The 21,107-nt window shown below is 40.0% G+C and overlaps 2 protein-coding genes across 2 annotated transcripts in view; one reads left to right on the forward strand and one right to left on the reverse strand.

Annotated features, from left to right (window-relative positions):
- Positions 1-4,306, reverse strand: part of LOC142337197 (uncharacterized) — a 58,220-nt gene extending 53,914 nt beyond the window's left edge. The window contains exons 1-2 of the mRNA XM_075386330.1: positions 4,177-4,306; positions 3,402-3,533 (exon numbers count right to left, since the gene is read on the reverse strand). Coding sequence (XP_075242445.1) covers positions 3,402-3,533; positions 4,177-4,270 — 226 coding nt within the window. The 5' untranslated portion in view covers positions 4,271-4,306. The remainder of the gene's footprint in view (positions 1-3,401; positions 3,534-4,176) is intronic.
- LOC142336358 (nuclear migration protein nudC-like) overlaps positions 1-21,107 on the forward strand; it is a 472,960-nt gene that overhangs the window by 140,267 nt on the left and 311,586 nt on the right. The window lies entirely within an intron of this gene.

Consider the following 21,107-nt stretch of genomic DNA (forward strand, 5'->3'; position numbering starts at 1 on the left):
CGGATCTGCTGCACTGACCTATGGGAGTTGAGTTTTGCTTGTTTGCTCGCTTTTTCTTCGGGACTGCTATTTGGGGACAGCACAAGACGGGGGAGGAAGTGGTCTAACTGGCATGCGAACTCTTAGGGCGCCTGATATTTTTGATTTCACTGATGAGATAAAATTTTTGTCATCTGGTTGGGTCCTTCGACTTATCTTTTTGTCCCCTTCTAATTTGCGTCTTAGATCTGAAGCGTGTTTTATTATTTTATCCTTTTTCATCCTGCACGTTGGCTTTCTCGGTCGGCGATCTACGTGCACTTTTAAAGGAGTTATCTTTTTTGGCTTTTATCCAGAATTTTGCCATGCCCGATTTCCTTACTGTCACCTTCATTTTGTCTGGTTCCTAAATGGCAAAAGTGTAATGATCCTCTTTTACTAGTGTTCACCCTGTCTCCAACACTTCGTACAGTCCTTTCAGATCTTTCTTGAACCCTATGTGTGCGGGTATCTTTTTGACGATCATTAGCTGCACCGATTTTTCCGTCCCTGCTATCTGTCTGCGCTGTACCTCAATTCTAACAAGACGCAATTCGCCTTGCAGATCACTGATTTTTCTGTTATTTGCGTCTTCTAATGCGTTGGTCTTGTTCGTCTTTCTTTCGGTATTGCATCGATCGGGATCATTGCATTTATTTGCCAGTATTAGCTGTGTCCAGTTCAAGGTGTCTTGAAATAAATATTTATCAACAACGTTTTTACAGGACATTTTAAACATGTTTGGTTCGATGCTTATGTTAGTGAGCGGCGTATCAAGGCGTCTTCCGAATTGAGCCTCAAATGGGGATACTTTTGAAATGTTATCTGTCAGCAAATGCGAAGCTCGTATATGATCGAATTTATTGAGCTTTTATGTTAAAATTAGATATTGCTGCTTCTCTATCGCATCCGTGCCTGAATTTTTTGTTTAAATTAGCCGCTCAACTGTAGTCAATGATTGGCGACACAATTACTTCAAAATTATGGCTTCCACAGAAACTGCTTATTTGTTTTTCTACTTGACAGCGAGCTTGGTCGAAGCGAATACGGCGCGGTACGCCGTGTAGCAAAATATAAATCTGTAGACACTTTTTTTGTATGCCGTTAGCATCAGCGTGCTCGCATACTTCTGCGGAGAAAAGTTTTGGGAAATGGTCTATACAGGCTAAGAGGTGTCTTTCTTGATTTCTTTGATTGCCTTGTGAAATTTGTGTTTATTTGCTGTTGGCGATTTGGGGGAGATAATCAGTAGTACTTTGAACGTTGTTGGATGATAGAGGTGTTGTGCTGTTTGTTTTCATTTGATTCAGCATTCTTATTTCCATACTGATTGCCGTTTTCAGTGCTTGGCTTGGTTCTGTTGTTTCGCGGACCAAATAGCGCTGTATTTCGATATCCAACATGATTGTAATGAATATATCCCTGCAATTTGAGTCCTCACAGTCTTTGAAGTTACAGATCTCCGTTTATTTCTTAAGCGTGCGGTAGAATTGCTCTACGTTTTCTCCCTTTCTCTGTTTTCGGAAAAAACTATTGGTACAATTGATGTTGCGGGTCCGCACGAATGCGACTTTCATTATAGTCCAGAGTTCAATTGTCGATAGTTCGTGTATAACTGCGTGTGGTTCTTTGCTGATCATAAAACGCCTTCCCTCTATGCCCATGCTTCGATACAACAAAAAAACTCATTTTCGCTTGCAGAGGTCCCAAGGGCGGTCACAACATAGTATTCCTGCGTTTATTTTTTGGCATCTCTTCTACTACGAGAGTTTTAGCTGCATGTTTAGGGATTTTGCTCACGTTTAATCACCTCTGTTGGATCATTAATTGGTTGTTTGTATCAAGGCTCGGTTGGCAGGGTTACGGTAATTGATTTTGGATTGAGTTTTACGTCTAGATTGATGACCTCTTTGGCCACTATCCCGAGTTTTACTTGTGTCCATCAATTCTTCTAACGTAGCGGTGGTTCTGATTTGGCTTTTTCCCAGAAGGGATCGATCGCTATGTCGTACACGCTTACTGTACAAAAGTAAATCTAGTGACTTGCGGTGCAAATGAAGAATTTAATGTTCGGGGCTGATTCGTGTTGCAAATCTGGATTATTTGAACTGCTAATGCTAAACTGATTTTCCACTGTTCTGATTCGTAGAGCGAATCAGGCTTATTGTTATCTTCTAGTTGTGGGACGATTAGGCTAAGTTAATATAGTGCTGTATTCGCTTAGCGAATTGAAAACATATTTAGAAGAATGAATTACAACTGTTTGCAAGAAGATTTCTGATTAAATTGAATAAATTAGCGGCAGACCAGAATGGTATGAACAAATCTAAATGTTTACAACGCGGAATGAACAAAAGTATGAACAATCTTAAAAACGGAAACTATAAGGAATGAACAAGCCATGAAATCTATTTTGACAGACATAAACAAGTTATGATTAGGGGCAAATTGAACTATATCCGTAAATGGAAATAAGCAATGAAAATGATGAAGTAGCAACGGAACAATCAGAGTTAGTGGTACGTTGATACCTGTGTACCACACTTTTCAGCTTATTAATTGGAATAATTGAAAACTTTTCAGCACTTCTGTTAAGTTTTTTCAACACAATCAACACTTGTTTTGCACTTTTGCCAGACGTTTCCATCGTAATTTTTACACTTTCAGCTCATCTGTTACAAAAATTCCACACATTTATCACATTCCCTGCATTTTATCTGAACATTTCTTACACAATTTATGTAAGAATTGTGCTGAAATTTTGCATTTTCTAACATGCGCGAGACACAAGTGGAATGGTCCGAATTCTGAAGAATTGCATTTATGCAAGAATATGCAGAAAATGTGCTCAAACTCTGTAAGGAATGTGTTTAAAGGTTTAATTTGGTCGATTTGAAAATGCTGAAGTTATGTAAGTGATGTGCTGGAAAATGTGCTGAAATTTTGTTAGAAATTTCTTCAGCACTCTACACCTAATAATAAACTGTCAGCTTATTCAGCACATTTAGATAATTTCCGCGCAATAAGGGCATTTCTGACAAAATGTTTGGCTTGCAACCGCTTACAACCCGCGGTATATTTCTTACAAATTATACAATAAAGGTCAGGGCCAAGATTTAGAGTGATCTGTGATTGGTGTGGGCTCAAATTAAATTCAATGAAAGTTGAGAAGAGTTTGAAAAGATACATGTACGAACAGAGCAAGAGTAATTTTCGAAAAAATACTTTTTCGAAGTTTCATATAAAAGGTAGTTAGATTCAATTTGTATGATGGAATTCTTGAGACACTGAGAATTCATCAGACATCACAAAGAGACAACAAAAGGTTTATTAGGGTCAGAAACTTTATTTTAGCTTTTTTGTAGGACCGACTGTATACTAACCATCAGCAGTTCTAACGTAAGTGATTCCGGTCTCTGGATCTGTCCAGACCTCCATGCCAGGATTCCTCCTCTCTCCCAAGTACATTTTGCCAGTGATTGGGTCCACATACATCTCCAGGTGGTCACCAATCTCTAAATTAGGCTGGGTTATTTGTTCCGTGATATAAGAGTGCTCAATTTAGCTATTTAGGGTGTTTCATCACTTCGGTCAGTAGTGTTGTTACAGTTTGATTAGGTGTTCATGGACGTTGTCGAGTGCTACACCAAGTACATTAATATTCTACATGGCTGACTGATTCATAACTCTCTTCTTAATTGGTAAGTAGCATTGCTGATTCATTGATTAGCAGTTAGAATTGTGAATTATAAAGATAACTATTCCGAGATATATGAAACGTGACGCATGGACTTCATGAACGATCGGCAAAACGCGTGAGATAGCCAAAACATCGTAAACAAAATTTTCATAAGTCAAACTGTCTTGAATAATCTTATTTGCAACGTGTTGAGATCCTGTTTAGAAGCCTAGTATCTTGGAACGCATGGAACAATCTTCTAAATTCTTGCAAGCCATGACGTCCTTGTTTTATCACAAACACCCTATCAAGTTTCGCACCTTTCAGTACCTTGTGATTGCTTTTACAAAATTGTGATACTCATTTACACTTTCTTAGAGTTAGGTACCAGCTGCACCCTCGTAAATGCAATGGCGCGGGTGAACTACCAAGAAAATAAAAATCACGATATTATTGCAACCACTGATACTGATAATTACCTCTGAGGGTACCAGATTTGGTTCTGAAGTAGGTCTTGCCATCCTCCCCAACAAACACCTCTAAGATCTCTCCATCTTTGGTCTTTACGTACATCTTACCCGTCACAGGATCCGTGAAGATTTCCAGACCAGGATCTGAAAATAACCAATGTGACAGATATCCCGGGTCGAGGTTTTTGGGTAATTTTTTGTAAGAAATGCGGTGATTGCGGTGAATTGTTGAAAGAAATGCGGTGAATGCGGTGAAAATAAATATTTCACCGCATTTCACCGCATTTCTTACTAAAATTCACCGTAAAATTTACCGCATTTCTTACAAAAATTCACCGCATCGACTTTTGTGGCAAATTAATGTAAGAAATGCGGTGAAAGCGGTGAATGCGGTGAAAAAAAATAATTCACGACATTTCACCGCATTTCATACAAAAATTCCCCTCGAAATTCACCGCATTTCTTACAAAAATTCTCCGCATTTGCTTTCCAAGGTTGGATCAATCTGATTTAAGTTCACAAGAAATATCACAGAATTACGTGACAGTTGGCGCAGTGGAAAAAGCAGTTGAAGGCATGCTGGAGGTCAGAGGTTCGAACCCGTGTGGGGACAATTCTTTTTGTAAGAATACTGAGAACGCGGTGAAAATAAATAATTCACCGCGATTCACCGCATTCATCGCAAAAAGATGTAAGAAATTCGCGGTGAAAAATATTTTTTTTCACCGCATCTCACCGCATTTTTTACGACAATTCACCGCCAAACCTCGACCCGGGATAGAGGAAACCGACAATTTTTTGCATACAACAAACTTTTCGACAATTTTCAACTTATTAAAAAAACATAACCGAATAAACGCCGGAAGAATTGCTCTTGAACGACTAGTGGGAGCTCTAATCAATTGCAGCCTGCTTCAGTCGGGGGGGGGGACTAAATGGGACTAAGAAGTTCTATAGTGGGCTTCAAATAACCACATTAGAGGTTAACATATACAACTATTGAGATTTAAAGTAAAAAAAATGCCACCAGTTTCGGTGCACTTTTCATTTGACTTTTAGTATTAAATTGCCGCCAATTGAGTTCAGCTGCTTGAAATTGTGATTGAGAGAGACTTTTAGATCACGCGAAATGCAAAAAGTCAAGGGCATAAACGTCACTCAAAAAGTCAAAAATGTCAAGCGAAAATTTTGCATAAAAAAACATAGCCGGTAGAATACCGGAAACGACTCGAATCGTCGTGCAAAATAATCTCTAGCCTAACTTGGACAAAATCAGAATATCGAAAAAAATACTAGAAATAACGAAAATAGTAGACCAATATAACATAAAAAGCGTTAAAATTTTTTCAGTTCAGGGGTATGGATAAGTGCTGGTGGGGGGAGGGGGGGAGGGGGGGAGGTTTGGAAAATGGGGGCAGGTAGGTGTTGATGGGGGTGTAGGTAGGTGGGGTGGGGGGTAGGTACGTGGGGGGTGGGGTAGATAGGTACGTGGGGGGGGTAGCTAGGTAGGCACGAGGGAGGGGGGTAGGTACGTTGGGGTTCGGGGGTTACGTACGTTGGGGGAGGGGGGGGGGGGGGTTTAGGTACGTGGGGGTAGTTTTTTTGGAGGGTTAGGTAGTTAAATGGGATCAAATTTTCTCAAAGTGACCTCTTCACCTTGAATTACAGACTGTTACCAATTGCTATACATTATAAACCAAGCTATTGTTAAAATCCAATGTTCGAAAACAGAAGTCAACAATCAAAAACGGAGGTAAAATCTCGAATAGAAAGAAGTCAAAAATTCAAGTCATGAACAAACTTGCTTTCTGCTAAAAAAACATAGCCGGTAGAATACCGGAAACGACTCTAATCGTCGTGCATTATAATCTCTAACCTAGCCTTACCGAAATAAGAACATCAAAACTGACAAGAGAAAAAAAGTAGCCCGACAAACCACATTAAAGTGTTTTAAAAATTCCGTCAATTTTTTAGGCGCAGGGGGGAGCTAGGTGGGGTGGGTGGGTAGATAGGTTGGGGAGGTGGGTAGTGCTGGGGTAGTTGGGGGTAGTTAGGTGAAGGGAGGGGGTAGTTCGGGTGGTAGGGGTAGGTGTGGAGGAGGTAGGTTGGGGCGGGGGGTAGGTAGGTGGTGGTGGGGGGGGGGGTGCAGGAAGGGGGGTATGTAGGTGGTGGGGGGGGGGGGGTAGATAGGTGGTTTTGGGGGGGTGGGTAGGTAGGTGGTGGGGGTAGGTAGGTGGGTATATGGGGTAGGTAGGTGGGGTAGTTGGGGGGGGGGGTAGGTGGGGGGTAGGTGGGAGTAGCTAGATGAAGGGAGGGGTTAGGGGTAGGTGGGGGTAAGTGGGGGGGGGAGGAGGTGGGGGTGCGGTGGGGGGTGGGTAGGTGTTGGGGGAGGTAGGTGTTGGGGGGTAGGTAGGTGTTTGGGGGGGGGGGGGGTGTGCGGTGTAGTTTAGATAATTAGGACTTATATAGGAACGAAAAATCTCAAAATGACATCTTCACCTTGAACAATACCAGCAGTTCCTAATTACTATACATTACAAACGAAGCTACTGTTAAAGTCCAATGTACGAAAACAGAAGTCAACAATTAAAAACCGAGGTAAATGCTCGAACAGAATAAGTCAAAATTCAATTCACGAACAAACTTGCTTTCTGCTAAAAAAAACCTGTACAATCTCAATACTCCTCTTCGAGTCGCAAAAACCTGTAGAATATCAATACTCCTCTTCGAGTCGTAAAAAAGACACACACGTTTGCAATAATTGCTATGAACTACGTTCAAGAGCAATTAACAAATATACCACCCTTCTTAAGTTCTAAAGCTAAAGAATCCCCTAATATTTTATTTTTAAAACTGACGATAGATAGTTAATTTATTTTGGTTTGAATGGGAACATACCGAATATTTTTAAACTGAAGTCGTTTTTGTTCGGTCTTCTGGCTGGGAAATTGCAGAATCAACTTTCGATAACTATGCAAGGAGCTCTATACGCGAACTTTGATTGATACTTTCAGTAAATTAAGTCTTCTAGCTGGGCAGAATTTTTCCTCCCAAAAATAGTTAGCGGGGCTGCATTTGAAGGACTTTGTGGGAAAATGAATCTGCAAACTTTTACAAATTTTGGGCTGTAATGAGTCGCCATGGGAGGCTTAGCCCATAAACCCTGTAAGAGTGCTGAAATGACTACCCAGGTCGAGGTGGCCAGACCAAAGTGACTCCTGATCAGACGAGTTTCGTGCGCACACATGTTCCCGGTGCGCTCAAATTACATGGTCTGGAAAAGGCTTCGAGCGCACTTTTGTCTGGACAATGGTCTGGAACTTGCCTGATCAGAGGCCACTTTGTTCTAGGACGGTCTGATCAGAGGTCACTTTGGTCTGGGACGGTCTGATCAAAGGCAGTTTCAAGCGCACACTAGTCTGATCAGAGGCCGATTCAAGCGCACACTAGTCTGACCAGACACCAATTCGAGCGAAATTTTTTTCAATTTTTTTTGTTTCCTTATTGACTTTGGTTGTCTCGGGTAAGAGACAAGTAGAGCTCATGAGACTCCTCTCATTGCGACCTCCCTATTACACCATTTGACCACCTAATGGCAGCCGCACATCATTTTACAACCAAACAAGGAAGGCCAGCCTGGAACTCATTACTTCTTTCGCGCGCGCGAGCGAGCGCGCACACACACACACGCACTCACACACACACACACACACACTCACACACACACACACACACACACACACACACACACACACACACACACACACACACACATATATATATATATATATATATATCGTCTTCTGAATTTCTAACTAGGCTCAACAGTGAGGGGACTCTGTCGCCCAGAAGATCGATTAAACAAAATAAACCAAAGGTTTTGAATTGGTGAAGCAAGCGTTACTTTGTTACTCTGCGATTTCCCCTCTTCCACTATTGTATGCTGTTGCAAATTAGATTGCCTTGAAATAAGTTAATTCACAATGAGGCTCGTAGTATCAATTCTATTTATCTGGATAACGAATGTAAAAGAATTATTTGCACATCAATGGAAAAGACAAATTCAAGACAATTTATAATAGTAACTACAATAATAATACCAATATCCTTGGTTCACTTCCCAAATGAACTAAATCAACACAGCTCACAGTATCCCAACCGGTCTTGCAGTTACAAACTTCCAGAGTTCAATCTCGTCCTTGATTTTAACACTATCTGTTACAGTTTAGTCCCACTAAACCAACTACTTTCTCTCGCTTGTGCAAATCCAAACTTCTGAAGTTCTCCCAAAATCTCCAAAATCTGCCTCTGCCTTTCTCTCTCTTTCTCTCTCTCTCTCTCTAAAACTTCTTTGTCACTTCAATTTATACTCCACCAATAAGCTCTTATCTTAAACAAACAAACCTTAATCTCTTAAGTAAACACTGAAAATTATTTGAAATCTGTCACCATCTGTAGGAATGCTTTGTTTGCTATGCAATCAAACCAATAGCAAATTATGCTCTGTCATTCAACTGCTACCAACCATTGTTCAACTTTCTCCTTATCTTAAGTAAACGACCTTTGGACTCATATGCAAACAAACCCACTTCGCTTTATCTCATTTATACACTTGACATGTCAATCAGTGTTTGCTTAGTTAACATTGAACGTTGCTCTGAACAGTTCTTATTCCTCTATTTCCGCTATCAAATTAACTAGTTGCAATCAATCACTGTCAAAAATCTTGTGTTGAATAAATAACTAAACTCAACCCCAAAAACCAAGAGAAATTGTTATTTCAAATCTTGAAACCATTTCATGCAATTCCCTGTAATTATACATGCCTAAAATTCTAATATTCCTAAAAACCCAAAAGTGTGACCTCTAGTGGTCAATCAGGGGTCATTCGTCCAAAATGAAGGGTCAAGTTAATAAAACTAATTACTGTCATGGAAAGTCCTCTCATATTTGCACGTACTCAAAATTTCATGGCCTTACTCCCACTAGAACACGAGCAATGACCGCGCACACTTTTCATCGACCTCCCGGATGACCCCAAATTTCCAAACTTAATAACTTGCGGAGTAGTGGTTAAAACGTCTTCGGATAAAGTTTTATAGTAACTATAGGGTGCCACCAACTTGCCTATCAAGTTTCATGACCAACGGATCAGCCGTTGCGAGTCGTTTGCAATTTGAATATTTTTAACGAGTCGTGGCTGCTGAAACCCGAAAAATCCGATTTCGCCAAAATTGACCAGGGTGGCTATTTTTTGTCACTAACCGTCTCAGGTTATCATATTAATACCATTTCAAAGTCATTCGGCTGCTCAAAAAGGCCAATTTCCGGTTTTCGGCACTCGAGTCGTCCCGAAGCACCGACTTCCGGTCGAAATCTGGGATTGAAAATATCACCAATCGAAAGACCTTGAAAAGTTACACTAACCCTCCAAAAATCATAGTTCCGTGCAGGTTGGTGTGGGGTCAAATCTGGCATTAAAATCGGATTCCTCGTACCCAAATTAGTCTTTCCCCCAATTTTCAGGTCAATCCGACTTCAACTTTTTGAGAAAATACTATTTCAATTTAGGTAATAATTACATTCCTGTGATAATTACCAATATACTCAAAAATCGCCATTTTACATTCTAAACCCTTCCCAAGATCATGCAAAAACATTAATTCATACGTGCAGGACTTTACAAATGATTAATCACATTATTTCTGACTCAAACCTTCATATTTCATCACTAGGGGTACTTCTCCATCATTGACCAGTTATCAACCAATAACTCCTTCCCATCCCTGGGGGTCGGACAACTTTTTACCGGTAGGGTATTTGGAAAACTGATAAATTGCCTTTTTATTTACTTTAAGATTCCAACAAATTTCTCTTACAATTTTCTAAACCATTCCCATGATCACCCAATACATTACTGCACAAGTAAATCCTAGTACGACTGGTTTATATCGTTATTTCAACCTTAAACTATCAAATTTTTAATGCAAAATATCAAAAATCGTCGAATAGCACCACTTCCGGTGCTAATAACTCTGATAGAAAAAGGTGTAACTGGCCGCGTATCCCTATTATATATCAACAATCGTTAGGAGAACACAATTTCAGATTCTAATGACGAATATAACTTAGAGTTGAGGCGTACCAGGTTTGGGAATGCCCATTATTTTGCAAATTCTAAATCGCACTTTCAATTACTTCAAATTGAAATTCCAATTCCGTTCAAAGTATCTAGTTCACTTCAAATGTTCGCTCTCTAACTTTCTTCTAAAATTAAATCCCTCATTTCGACTTTGGCCTGATGCTCAAATGCAACCTTGCTAAGTAAACGAAATATATCGACAGCTAAATATGCATTTGTTCATTGGTTTGTTTGTTTAAGATATATCACTCAACTCCCCTCTCTGGCGCCTTCATAACAATAACCCTTTAAGATCGAACGCTTACTTCAAACAGCTAATTAACTTGTCTAATTTGACCTAAATTCTCTAACTAACAATATCTGGTTACAACAATTCCATGCATCCTACACTCCTCCCTCCTAGTTTATTATTCTCCCGAATAATTGCAAAGCCTTATCCTGTGACCCGATTAACTTACTCCTACGCACTTTAATAATAGTCGACCTAGTGAAGTGAACCACTAAGCTTTAGCTCCGGGTTAATATAAACTAACTGCACTAAAATTTGAATAGCGGTTGACTAAACCAGATTCGAAAACACTTTCGTATTTTCACATTTTAACATTCTACCTAACTCATCAACATTGATATTTGATCAAACGCTATAGCCTCTGACATACATCCTCTCCGAGAACCCCAAAATCACTAAAGTAAAAAAAATCTACAAGTAGATCTACCAGAGGTACACATTTCCCTAAATCACCCTATTTTTTGAGAAAAGAAAATTTTTTTCCTTGGGCTATAGTACTTGATCAAATTGTCCCGATAAACCAAATTAAAACAATGCAGGCAAAAATTGGGTAAAAAGGCTTGAATAACTTAGCTGTAAACGTCCCTCTACTCATACACTCGAGCACCTGTACATGAATACCTTCTTGCTCTGATGCTTGAATGGATGTCCACCTCTTCTTCCACTGTAGCTGCTATTTCTCCTATAATGCTGCCATGACTGCTGTCCTGATGCTTCCAAACGGCTCCATGTCTCCTTTCGGCTCAACGGTCGGTTCTCCAGCAACAGCTTCGCAATCTCCGGAAATCGCGATGCAATCCTTCTCTCCCTTTTCTGCTCAACTTCCATCGAAAACCCGCTGGAATCCTCCCGCCTAGGCTTTTGATCATCATGAACCCTACTGTGCAACACTTTAGCCATTGACTTCTGATCGGATTTCCATGTTCTGTCAATTGCAGCACCTTCCCCTTGATGCTCATCTATTGATTGGACCGAAACACTACCACATAGCTGGTTTTCATTCAATTGAGATTGCACCCATTCCTCCACCTCCTTTCCCAACTGTGCAAAATTACTCCGGTCACATATTGCCTCATCGTTTTGACCTTTTTGTGTTTCACATACCAACTGCCCATCAGTTCCTCCAGAACTTGTCCAATTCTCCAAAGTGCACTCAGTTGTACAGATTTGTGTCTCATCAGCCACATTTGTTACATTGCAGAACTTCTGATCCATACTTCCTGACTTTAACTTCATCAAGCCCCAAGCTCCCAACATATCGCTTCTGCTAGCTTTGACACCACCGCTAAAATTGCTTGCTTTTGCATTTACATTGCCGCATGCAACTGAGTCCAAACTCTCAGCAAAACTTGTTTCGCTTCTCGCATCGTTAACATCCAGTTCCTCTACATCCGAAAAATCTGTATCCGAAATATCTTCAAACAAATTGTCATCATCCGACTGTTCATAGCTCAGCTCCTCAGACTCTGGTGACAGTACATAATCCTTTTCCATAGCATGATGCTCTTCTGGTCCACAAGACTCAACACTCCGTCTGATGACTTTTTCTTCTGTCGGAATTCCTCTGAAGCCACTGTTTTCATTTTTGCTCCGCGGTACTCTATAAAATTCCAGCTTTACTTGACTGCAAATTTCCTCCGTAAAATCTACCTCAGATCCAGTTTGTACTTCATCGCCGCAACCTGGAGTTTGTAATCTACTACCACTCTCAGCAACTCTCATATCTTCCGCTTCTACAAATAGATCTTTACCGAAAGCTGCTTTTATTGATACACCACTGCTGGACCCAATGTCAAACCCTTCAGAACATTTGCCGGGTTGCCGAAATTCATCCATTAAAGAAGTTTCAACGCTTCTATTTGTATCAATCACCTGCCTTTGAGAACACTGCTGTCGCGTTCTCTGATCCATAGTATCACTTGTTTCAAGGAGCTCAGCTCAACTTCCCGCTCTCTTTCTGGCAAACAAATTGTAGCTTCGCTCATAAAAAAAGCGGATTGTCCGACAATCGTTTGTCAAACTGATACAACGTCTCTGTCAGTGTCCATGCTTGCTTCCCTGGAGTCGACCACCAATAACCTCTTGGTAAAACACTTACTGCATTCAAGGCCCACCCACACTATTTTGTAGGCAACCACTTCATCATCTCTTCTTCCGTCAATCCCAGTTTCATGCCGGTGCTCAAATAATGTTCACGCCAATCCTTCCAAACTTCGTAGCCGGGTGAAGGAAAACGCTTCACCAATTGGTAACCAAACAAAATCAAACTCTTGGTAACCCAAATTTAAAACGTAAGTCAAGTTTCGTTGCGCTCTCAGCAGTTTCTCCGACGAAAAATACGCACGCTCTCGAATTAATCAGAAAATAATCCACAGCAAAAAGTAACAAAGAAACGAAGCCCACCCAGGAGCGCCACTGTCGTCTTCTGAATTTCTAACTAGGCTCAACAGTGAGGGGACTCTGTCGCCCAGAAGATCGATCAAATAAAATAAACCAAAGGTTTTGAATTGATGAAGTAAGCGTTACTTTGTTACTCTGCGATTTCCCCTCTTCCACTCTTGTATGCTGTTGCAAATTAGATTGCCTTGAAATTAGTTAATTCACAATGAGGCTCGTAATATCAATTCTATTTATCTGGATAACGAATGTAAAAGAATTACTTGCACATCAATGAAAAAGACAAATTCAAGACAATTTATAATAGTAACTACAATAAAAATACCAAAATACGTGGTTCACTTCCCAAATGAACTAAAAAAAAACAGCTCACAGTATCCCAACTGGTCTTGCAGTTACAAACTTTTAGAGTTCAATCTCAATCTCTTCCTTGATTTTAACACTATCTGTTACAGTTTAGTCCCACTAAACCAACTACTTTCTCTCGCTTCGGCAAATTCAAACTTCTGAGGTTCTCCCAAAATCTCCAAAATCTGCCTCTCCCGGTCTCTCTCTCTCTTTCTCTCTCTCTCTCTCTAAAACTTCTGTGTCACTTCAATTTATACTCCACCAATACGCTCTTATCTTAAACAAACAAACCTTAATCTCTTAAGTAAACACTGAAACTTATTTGAAATCTGTCACCATCTGTAGGAATGCTTTGTTTGCTATGCAATCAAACCAAAAGCAAATTATGCTATGTCATTCAACTGCTACCAACCATTGCTCAACTTTCTCCTTATCTTAAGTAAACGACCTTTGGACTCATATGCAAACAAACCCACTTCGTTTTATCTCATTTATACACTTGACATGTCAATCAGTGTTTGCTTAGTAAACATTGAACGTTGCTCTGAACAGTTCCTATTCCTCTATTTCCGCTATCAAATTAACTAGCTGCAATCAATCACTGTCAAAAATCTTGTGTTGAATAAATAACTAAACTCAACCCCAAAAACCAAGAGAAATTGTTATTTCAAATCTTGAAACCATTTCATGCAATTCTCTTTAATTATACATGCCTAAAATATTCCTAAAAACCCAAAAGTGTGACCTCTAGTGGTCAATCAGGGGTTATTCGTCCAAAATGAAGGGTCAAGTTAATAAAACTAATTGCTGTCACAGAAAGTCCTCTCACATTTGCACCTACTCAAAATTTCATGGCTTAACTCCCACTAGAACAAAAGCAATGACCGCGCACACTTTTCATCGACCTCCCGGATGACCCCAAATTTCCAAACTTTATAACCTGCGGAGTAGTGGTCGAAACGTCTTCGGATAAAGTTTTATAGTAAATATAGGGTGCCACCAACTTGCCTGCCAAGTTTCATGACCAACAGATCAGCCGTTGCGAGTCGTTTGCAATTTGAATGTTTTTAACGAGTCGTGGCTGCTGAAACCCGAAAAATCCGATTTCGCCAAAATTGACCAGGGTGGTTATTTTTTGTCACTAACTGTGTCAGGTTATCATATTAATACCATCTCAAAGTCATTCGGCCGCTCAAAAAGGCCAATTTCCGGTTTTCGGCACTCGGGTCGTCCCGAAGCACCTACTTCCGGTCGGAATCTGGGATTGAAAATATCACCAATCGAAAGCCCTTGAAAAGTTACACTAACCCTCCAAAAAACATAGGGCTACTACCAATACTCCACGAGCAATTCAAATTTTACGTTCCGCAGCAGCGGCGTGCGCTAGTTCCGTGCAAGTTGGTGTGGGGTCAAATCTGGCATTAAAATCGGATTCCTCGTACCCAAATTAGTCTATCCCCCAATTTTCAGGTCAATCCGACTTCAACTTTTTGAGAAAATACTATTTCAATTTAGGTGCTAACTATATTCCTGTGAAAATTACCAATATACTCAAAAATCGCCATTTTTCATCCTAAAACCTTCCCAATTCATGCAAAAACATTAATTAATACGTGCAGGACTTTACAACTGATTAATCGCCTTATTTCTGACTCAAACATTCATATTTCACAGTAAAAATACCTAAGAACCTTCAAATCACACTACTTCCGGAGTTAATAGCTGGAGGGTGGGTGATCGGATTCGCCTGAAAATTGTTCTCGCAATAGAGGACCACAAGGGGTACCTCCCCATCATTGACCAGTTATCAACTAATAACTCTTTCCCATCCCGGGGGGGGGGGTCGGACAACTTTTTACCGGGAGGGTATTTGGAAAACTGATAAATTGCCTTTTTATTTACTTTAAGATTCCAACAAATTTCTCTTACATTTTTCGAAACCATTCCCATGATCACCCAATACATTACTGCACAACTACATCCTAGTACGACTGGTTTATACCGTTATTTCATCCTTTAACTATCAATTTTTTACGCAAAATATCAAAAATCGTCGAATAACACCACTTCCGGTGCTAATAACTCTGATCGAAAAAGGTGTAACTGGCCGCGTATCCCTATTATATATCAACAATCGTTAGGGGAACATCTCCACACAATTTCAGATTGCAATGACGAATATAACTTAGAGTTGAGGCGTACCAGGTTTGGGAATGCCCATTATTTTGCAAATTCTAAATCGCACTTTCAATTACTCCAAATTGAAATTCCAATTCCGTTCAAAGTATCTAGTTCACTTCAAATGTTCGCTCTCTAACTTTCTTCTAAATTTAAATCCCTCATTTCGACTTTGGCCTGATGCTCAAATGCAACTTTGCTAAGTAAACGAAATATATCGACAGCTAAAGATGCATTTGTTCATTGGTTTGTTTGTTTAAGATATATCACTCAACTCCCCTCTCTGGCGCCTTCATAACAATAACCCTTTAAGATCGAACGCTTACTTCAAACAGCTAATTAACTTGTCTAATTTGACCTAAAATCTCTAACTAACAATATCTGGTTACAACAATTCCATGCATCCTACACTCCTCCCTCCTAGTTTATTATTCTCCCGAATAATTGCAAAGCCTTATCCTGTGACCCGATTAACTTACTCCTACGCACTTTAATAATAGTCGACCTAGTGAAGTGAACCACTAAGCTTTAGCTCCGGGTTAATATAAACTAACTGCACTAAAATTTGAATAGCGGTTGACTAAACCAGATTCGAAAACACTTTCGTATTTTCACATTTTAACATTCTACCTAACTCATCAACATTGATTTCTGATCAAACTCTATAGCCTCTGACATACATCTTCTCCGAAAACCCCAAAATCACTAAAGTAAAAAAAATCTACAAATAGATCTAACAGAGGTATACATTTCCCTAAATCACCCTATTTTTTGAGAAAAAAAATTTTTTTCCTTGGGCTATTGTACTTGATCAAATTGTCCCGATAGACCAAATTAAAACAATGCAGGCAAAAATTGGGTTAAAAGGCTTGAATAACTTAGCTGTCAACGTCCCTCTACTCATACACTGGAGCACCTGTACATGAATACCTTCTTCCTCTGATGCTTGAATGGATGTCCACCTCTTCTTCCACTGTAGCTGCTATTTCTCCTATAATGCTGCCATGACTGCTGTCCTGATGCTTCCAAACGGCTCCACGTCTCCTTTTGGCTCAACGATCGGTTCTTCAGCAACAGGTTCGCAATCTCCCGAAATCGCGATGCAATCCTTCTATCCCTTTTCTGCTCAACTTCCATCGAAAACCCGCTGGAATCCTCCCGCCTAGGCTTTTGATCATCATGAACCCTACTGTGCAACACTTTAGCCATTGACTTCTGATCGGATTTCCCTGTTCTGTCAATTCCAGCACCTTCCCCTTGATGCTCATCCATTGATTGGACCGAAACACTACCACATAGCTGATTTTCATTCCATTGAGATTGCACCCACTACTCCAACTCCTTTTCCAACTGTGCAAAATTACTCCGGTCACATATTGACCCATCGTTTTGACTTTTTTGTGTTTCACATACCAACTGCCCATCAGTTCCTCCAGAATTTGTCCAATTCTCCAAAGTGCACTCAGTTGTATAGATTTGTGTCTCATCAGCCACATTTGTTACATTGCAGAACTTCTGATCCATACTTACTGTCTTTAACTTTATCAAGCCCCAAGCTCCCAACTTATCGCTTCTGCTAGCTTTGACACCGCCGCTAAAATGGCCTGCTATTGCATTTACATTGCCGCATGCAACTGAGTCCAAACTCCCAGCAAAACTTGTCTCGCTTCTCGCATCGTTAGCATCCAGTTCCTCTACATCCGAAAAATCTGTATCCGAAATATCATCAAACAAATTGTCATCATCCGACTGTTCATAGCTCAGCTCCTCAGACTCTGGTGACAGTACATAATCCTTTTCCATAGCATGATGCTCTTCTGGTCCACAAGACTCAACACTCCGTCTGATGACTTTTTCTTCTGTCGGAATTCCTCTGAAGCCACTGTTTTCATTTTTGCTCCGCGGTACTCTATAAAATTCCAGCTTTACTTGACTGCAAATTTCCTCCGTAAAATCTACCTCAGATCCAGTTTGTACTTCATCGCCGCAACCTGGAGTTTGTAATCTACTACCACTCTCAGCAACTCTCATATCTTCCGCTTCTACAAATAGATCTTTACCGAAAGCTGCTTTTATTGATACACCACTGCTGGACCCAATGTCAAACCCTTCAGAACATTTGCCGGGTTGCCGAAATTCATCCATTAAAGAAGTTTCAACGCTTCTATTTGTATCAATCACCTGCCTTTGAGAACACTGCTGTCGCGTTCTCTGATCCATAGTATCACTTGTTTCAAGGAGCTCAGCTCAACTTCCCGCTCTCTTTCTGGCAAACAAATTGTAGCTTCGCTCATAAAAAAAGCGGATTGTCCGACAATCGTTTGTCAAACTGATACAACGTCTCTGTCAGTGTCCATGCTTGCTTCCCTGGAGTCGACCACCAATAACCTGTTGGTAAAACACTTACTGCATTCAAGGCCCACCCACACTATTTTGTAGGCAACCACTTCGTCATCTCTTCTTCCGTCAATCCCAGTTTCATGCCGGTGCTCAAATAATGTTCACGCCAATCTTTCCAAACTTCGTAGCCGGGTGAAGGAAAACGCTTCACCAATTGGTAACCAAACAAAATCAAACTCTTGGTAACCCAAATTTAAAACGTAAGTCAAGTTTCGTTGCGCTCTCAGCAGTTTCTCCGACGAAAAATACGCACGCTCTCGAATTAATCAGAAAATAATCCACAGCAAAAAGTAACAAAGAAACGAAGCCCACCCAGGAGCGCCACTGTCGTCTTCTGAATTTCTAACTAGGCTCAACAGTGAGGGGACTCTGTCGCCCAGAAGATCGACCAAATTAAATAAACCAAAAGTTTTGAATTGGTGAAGCAAGCGTTACTTTGTTACTCTGCGATTTCCCCTCTTCCACTCTTGTATGTTGTTGCAAATTAGATTGCCTTGAAATAAGTTAAATCACAATGAGGCTCGTAATATCAACTCTGGTTATCTGGATAACGAATGTAAAAGAATTACTTGCACATCAATGAAAAAGACAAATTCAAGACATATTATAATAGTAACTACAATAAAAATACCAATATACGTGGTTCACTTCCCAAATGAACTAAATAAAAACAGCTCACAGTATCCCAACTGGTCTTGCAGTTACAAACTTCCGGAGTTCAATCTCAATCTCTTCCTTGATTTTCACACTATCTGTTACAGTTTAGTCCCACTAAACCAACTACTTTCTCTCGCTTGTGCAAATCCAAACTTCTGAAGTTCTCCCAAAATCTCCAAAATCTGCCTCTGCCTGTCTCTCTCTCTCTCTCTCTCTCTCTCTCTCTCTAAAACTTCTGTGTCACTTCAATTTATACTCCACCAATACGCTCTTATCTTAAACAAACAAACCCTAATCTCTTAAGTAAACATTGAAAATTATTTGAAATCTGTCACCATCTGTAGGGATGCTTTGTTTGCTATGCAATCAAATAAACCAATAGCAAATTATGCTCTGTCATTCAACTGCTACCAACCATTGCTCAACTTTCTCCTTATCTTAAGTAAACGAGCTTTGGACTCATATGCAAACAAACCCACTTGGCTTTATCTCATTTATACACTTGACATGTCAATCAATGTTTGCTTAGTAAACATTGAACGTTGCTCTGAACAGTTCTTATTCTTCTATTTCCGCTATCAAATTATTAAGCTGCAATCAATCACTGTCAAAAATCATGTGTTGAATAAATAACTAAACTCAACCCCAAAAACCAAGAGAAATTGTTATTTCAAATCTTGAAACCATTTCATGCAATTCCCTTTAATTATACATGCCTAAAATTCTAATATTCCTAAAAACCCAAAAGTGTGACCTCTAGTGGTCAATCAGGGGTCATTCGTCCAAAATGAAGGGTCAAGTTAATAAAACTAATTACTGTCACAGAGAGTCCTCTCACATTTGCACCTACTCAAAATTTCATGGCCTAACTCCCACTAGAACACGAGCAATGACCGCGCACACTTTTCATCGACCTCCCGGATGACATCAAATTTCCAAACTTAATAACCCGCGGAGTAGTGGTCAAAACGTCTTCGGATAAGGTTTTATAGTAACTATAGGGTGCCACCAACTTGCCTGCCAAGTTTCATGACCAACAGATCAGCCGTTGCGAGTCGTTTGCAATTTGAATATTTTTAACGAGTCGTGGCTGCTGAAACCCGAAAAATCCGATTTCGCTAAAATTGACCAGGGTGGTTATTTTTTGTCACTAACTCTGTCAGGTTATCATATTAATACAATCTCAAAGTCATTCGGCCGCTGAAAAAGGCCAATTTCCGGTTTTCGGCACTCGGGTAGTCCCGAAGCACCTACTTCCGGTCGGAATCTGGGATTGAAAATATCACCAATCAAAAGCCCTTGAAAAGTTACACTAACCCTCCAAAAAACATAGGGCTACTACCAATACTCCACGAGCAATTCAAATTTTACGTTCCGCAGCAGCGGCGTGCGCTAGTTCCGTGCAAGTTGGTGTGGGGTCAAATCTGACATTCCTCGTACCCAAATTAGGTCTATCCCTAAATTTTCAGGTCAATCCGACGTCAGCTTTTGAGAAATACTATTTCAATTTAGGTGCTAACTACATTCCTGTGAAAATTACCAATATACTCAAAAATCGCCATTTTCATCCTAAAACCGTCCCAAATCATGCAATAACATTAACTCATACGTGCAGGACTTTACAACTGATTAATCGCTTTATTTCTGACTCAAGCATTCATATTTCACAGTAAAATACCTAAGAACCTTCAAATCACACTACTTCCGGTGTTAATAGCTGGAGGGTGGGTGGTCGGATTCGCCTGAAAATTATTCTCGCAATAGAGAACCACTAGGGGTACCTCCCCATCATTGACCAGTTATCAACCAATAACTCCTTCCCAACCCGGGGGAGGGGGGGTCGGACAAATTTTTACCGGTAGGGTATTTGGAAAACTGATAAATTGCCTTTTTATTTACTTTAAGATTCCAACAAATTTCTCTTACAATTTTCTAAACCATTCCCATGATCACCCAATACATTACTGCACAAGTACATCCTAGTACGACTTGTTTATACCGTTATTTCATCCTTAAACTATCATTTTTTACGCATAATATCAAAAATCGTCGAATAACACCACTTCCGGAGCTTAAAACTCTGATCGAAAAAGGTTTAACTGGCCGCGTATCCCTATTATATATCAACAATCGTTAGGGAACGTCTTCACAAAATTTCAGATTCCAATGACGAATATAACTTAGAGTTGAGGCGTACCAGGTTTGGGAATGCCCATTATTTTGCAAATTCTAAATCGCACTTTCAATTACTTCAAATTGAGATTCCAATTCCGTTCAAAGCATCTAGTTCACTTCAAATGTTCACTCTAACTTTCTTCTAAATTCAAATCTCTCATTTCGACTTTGGCCTGATGCTCAAATGCAACTTTGCTAAGTAAACGAAATATATCGACAGCTCAATATGCATTTGTTCATTGGTTTGTTTGTTTAAGATATATCACTCAACTCCCCTCTCTGGCGCCTTCATAACAATAACCCTTTAAGAAACGACGCTTACTTCAAACACCTAATTCACTTGTCTAATTTGAC

This window comes from Convolutriloba macropyga, chromosome 3 (assembly GCF_964194025.1).
Source record: "Convolutriloba macropyga chromosome 3, txConMacr16.3, whole genome shotgun sequence".
In the NCBI taxonomy this organism is placed as follows: Eukaryota; Metazoa; Xenacoelomorpha; order Acoela; family Convolutidae; genus Convolutriloba; species Convolutriloba macropyga.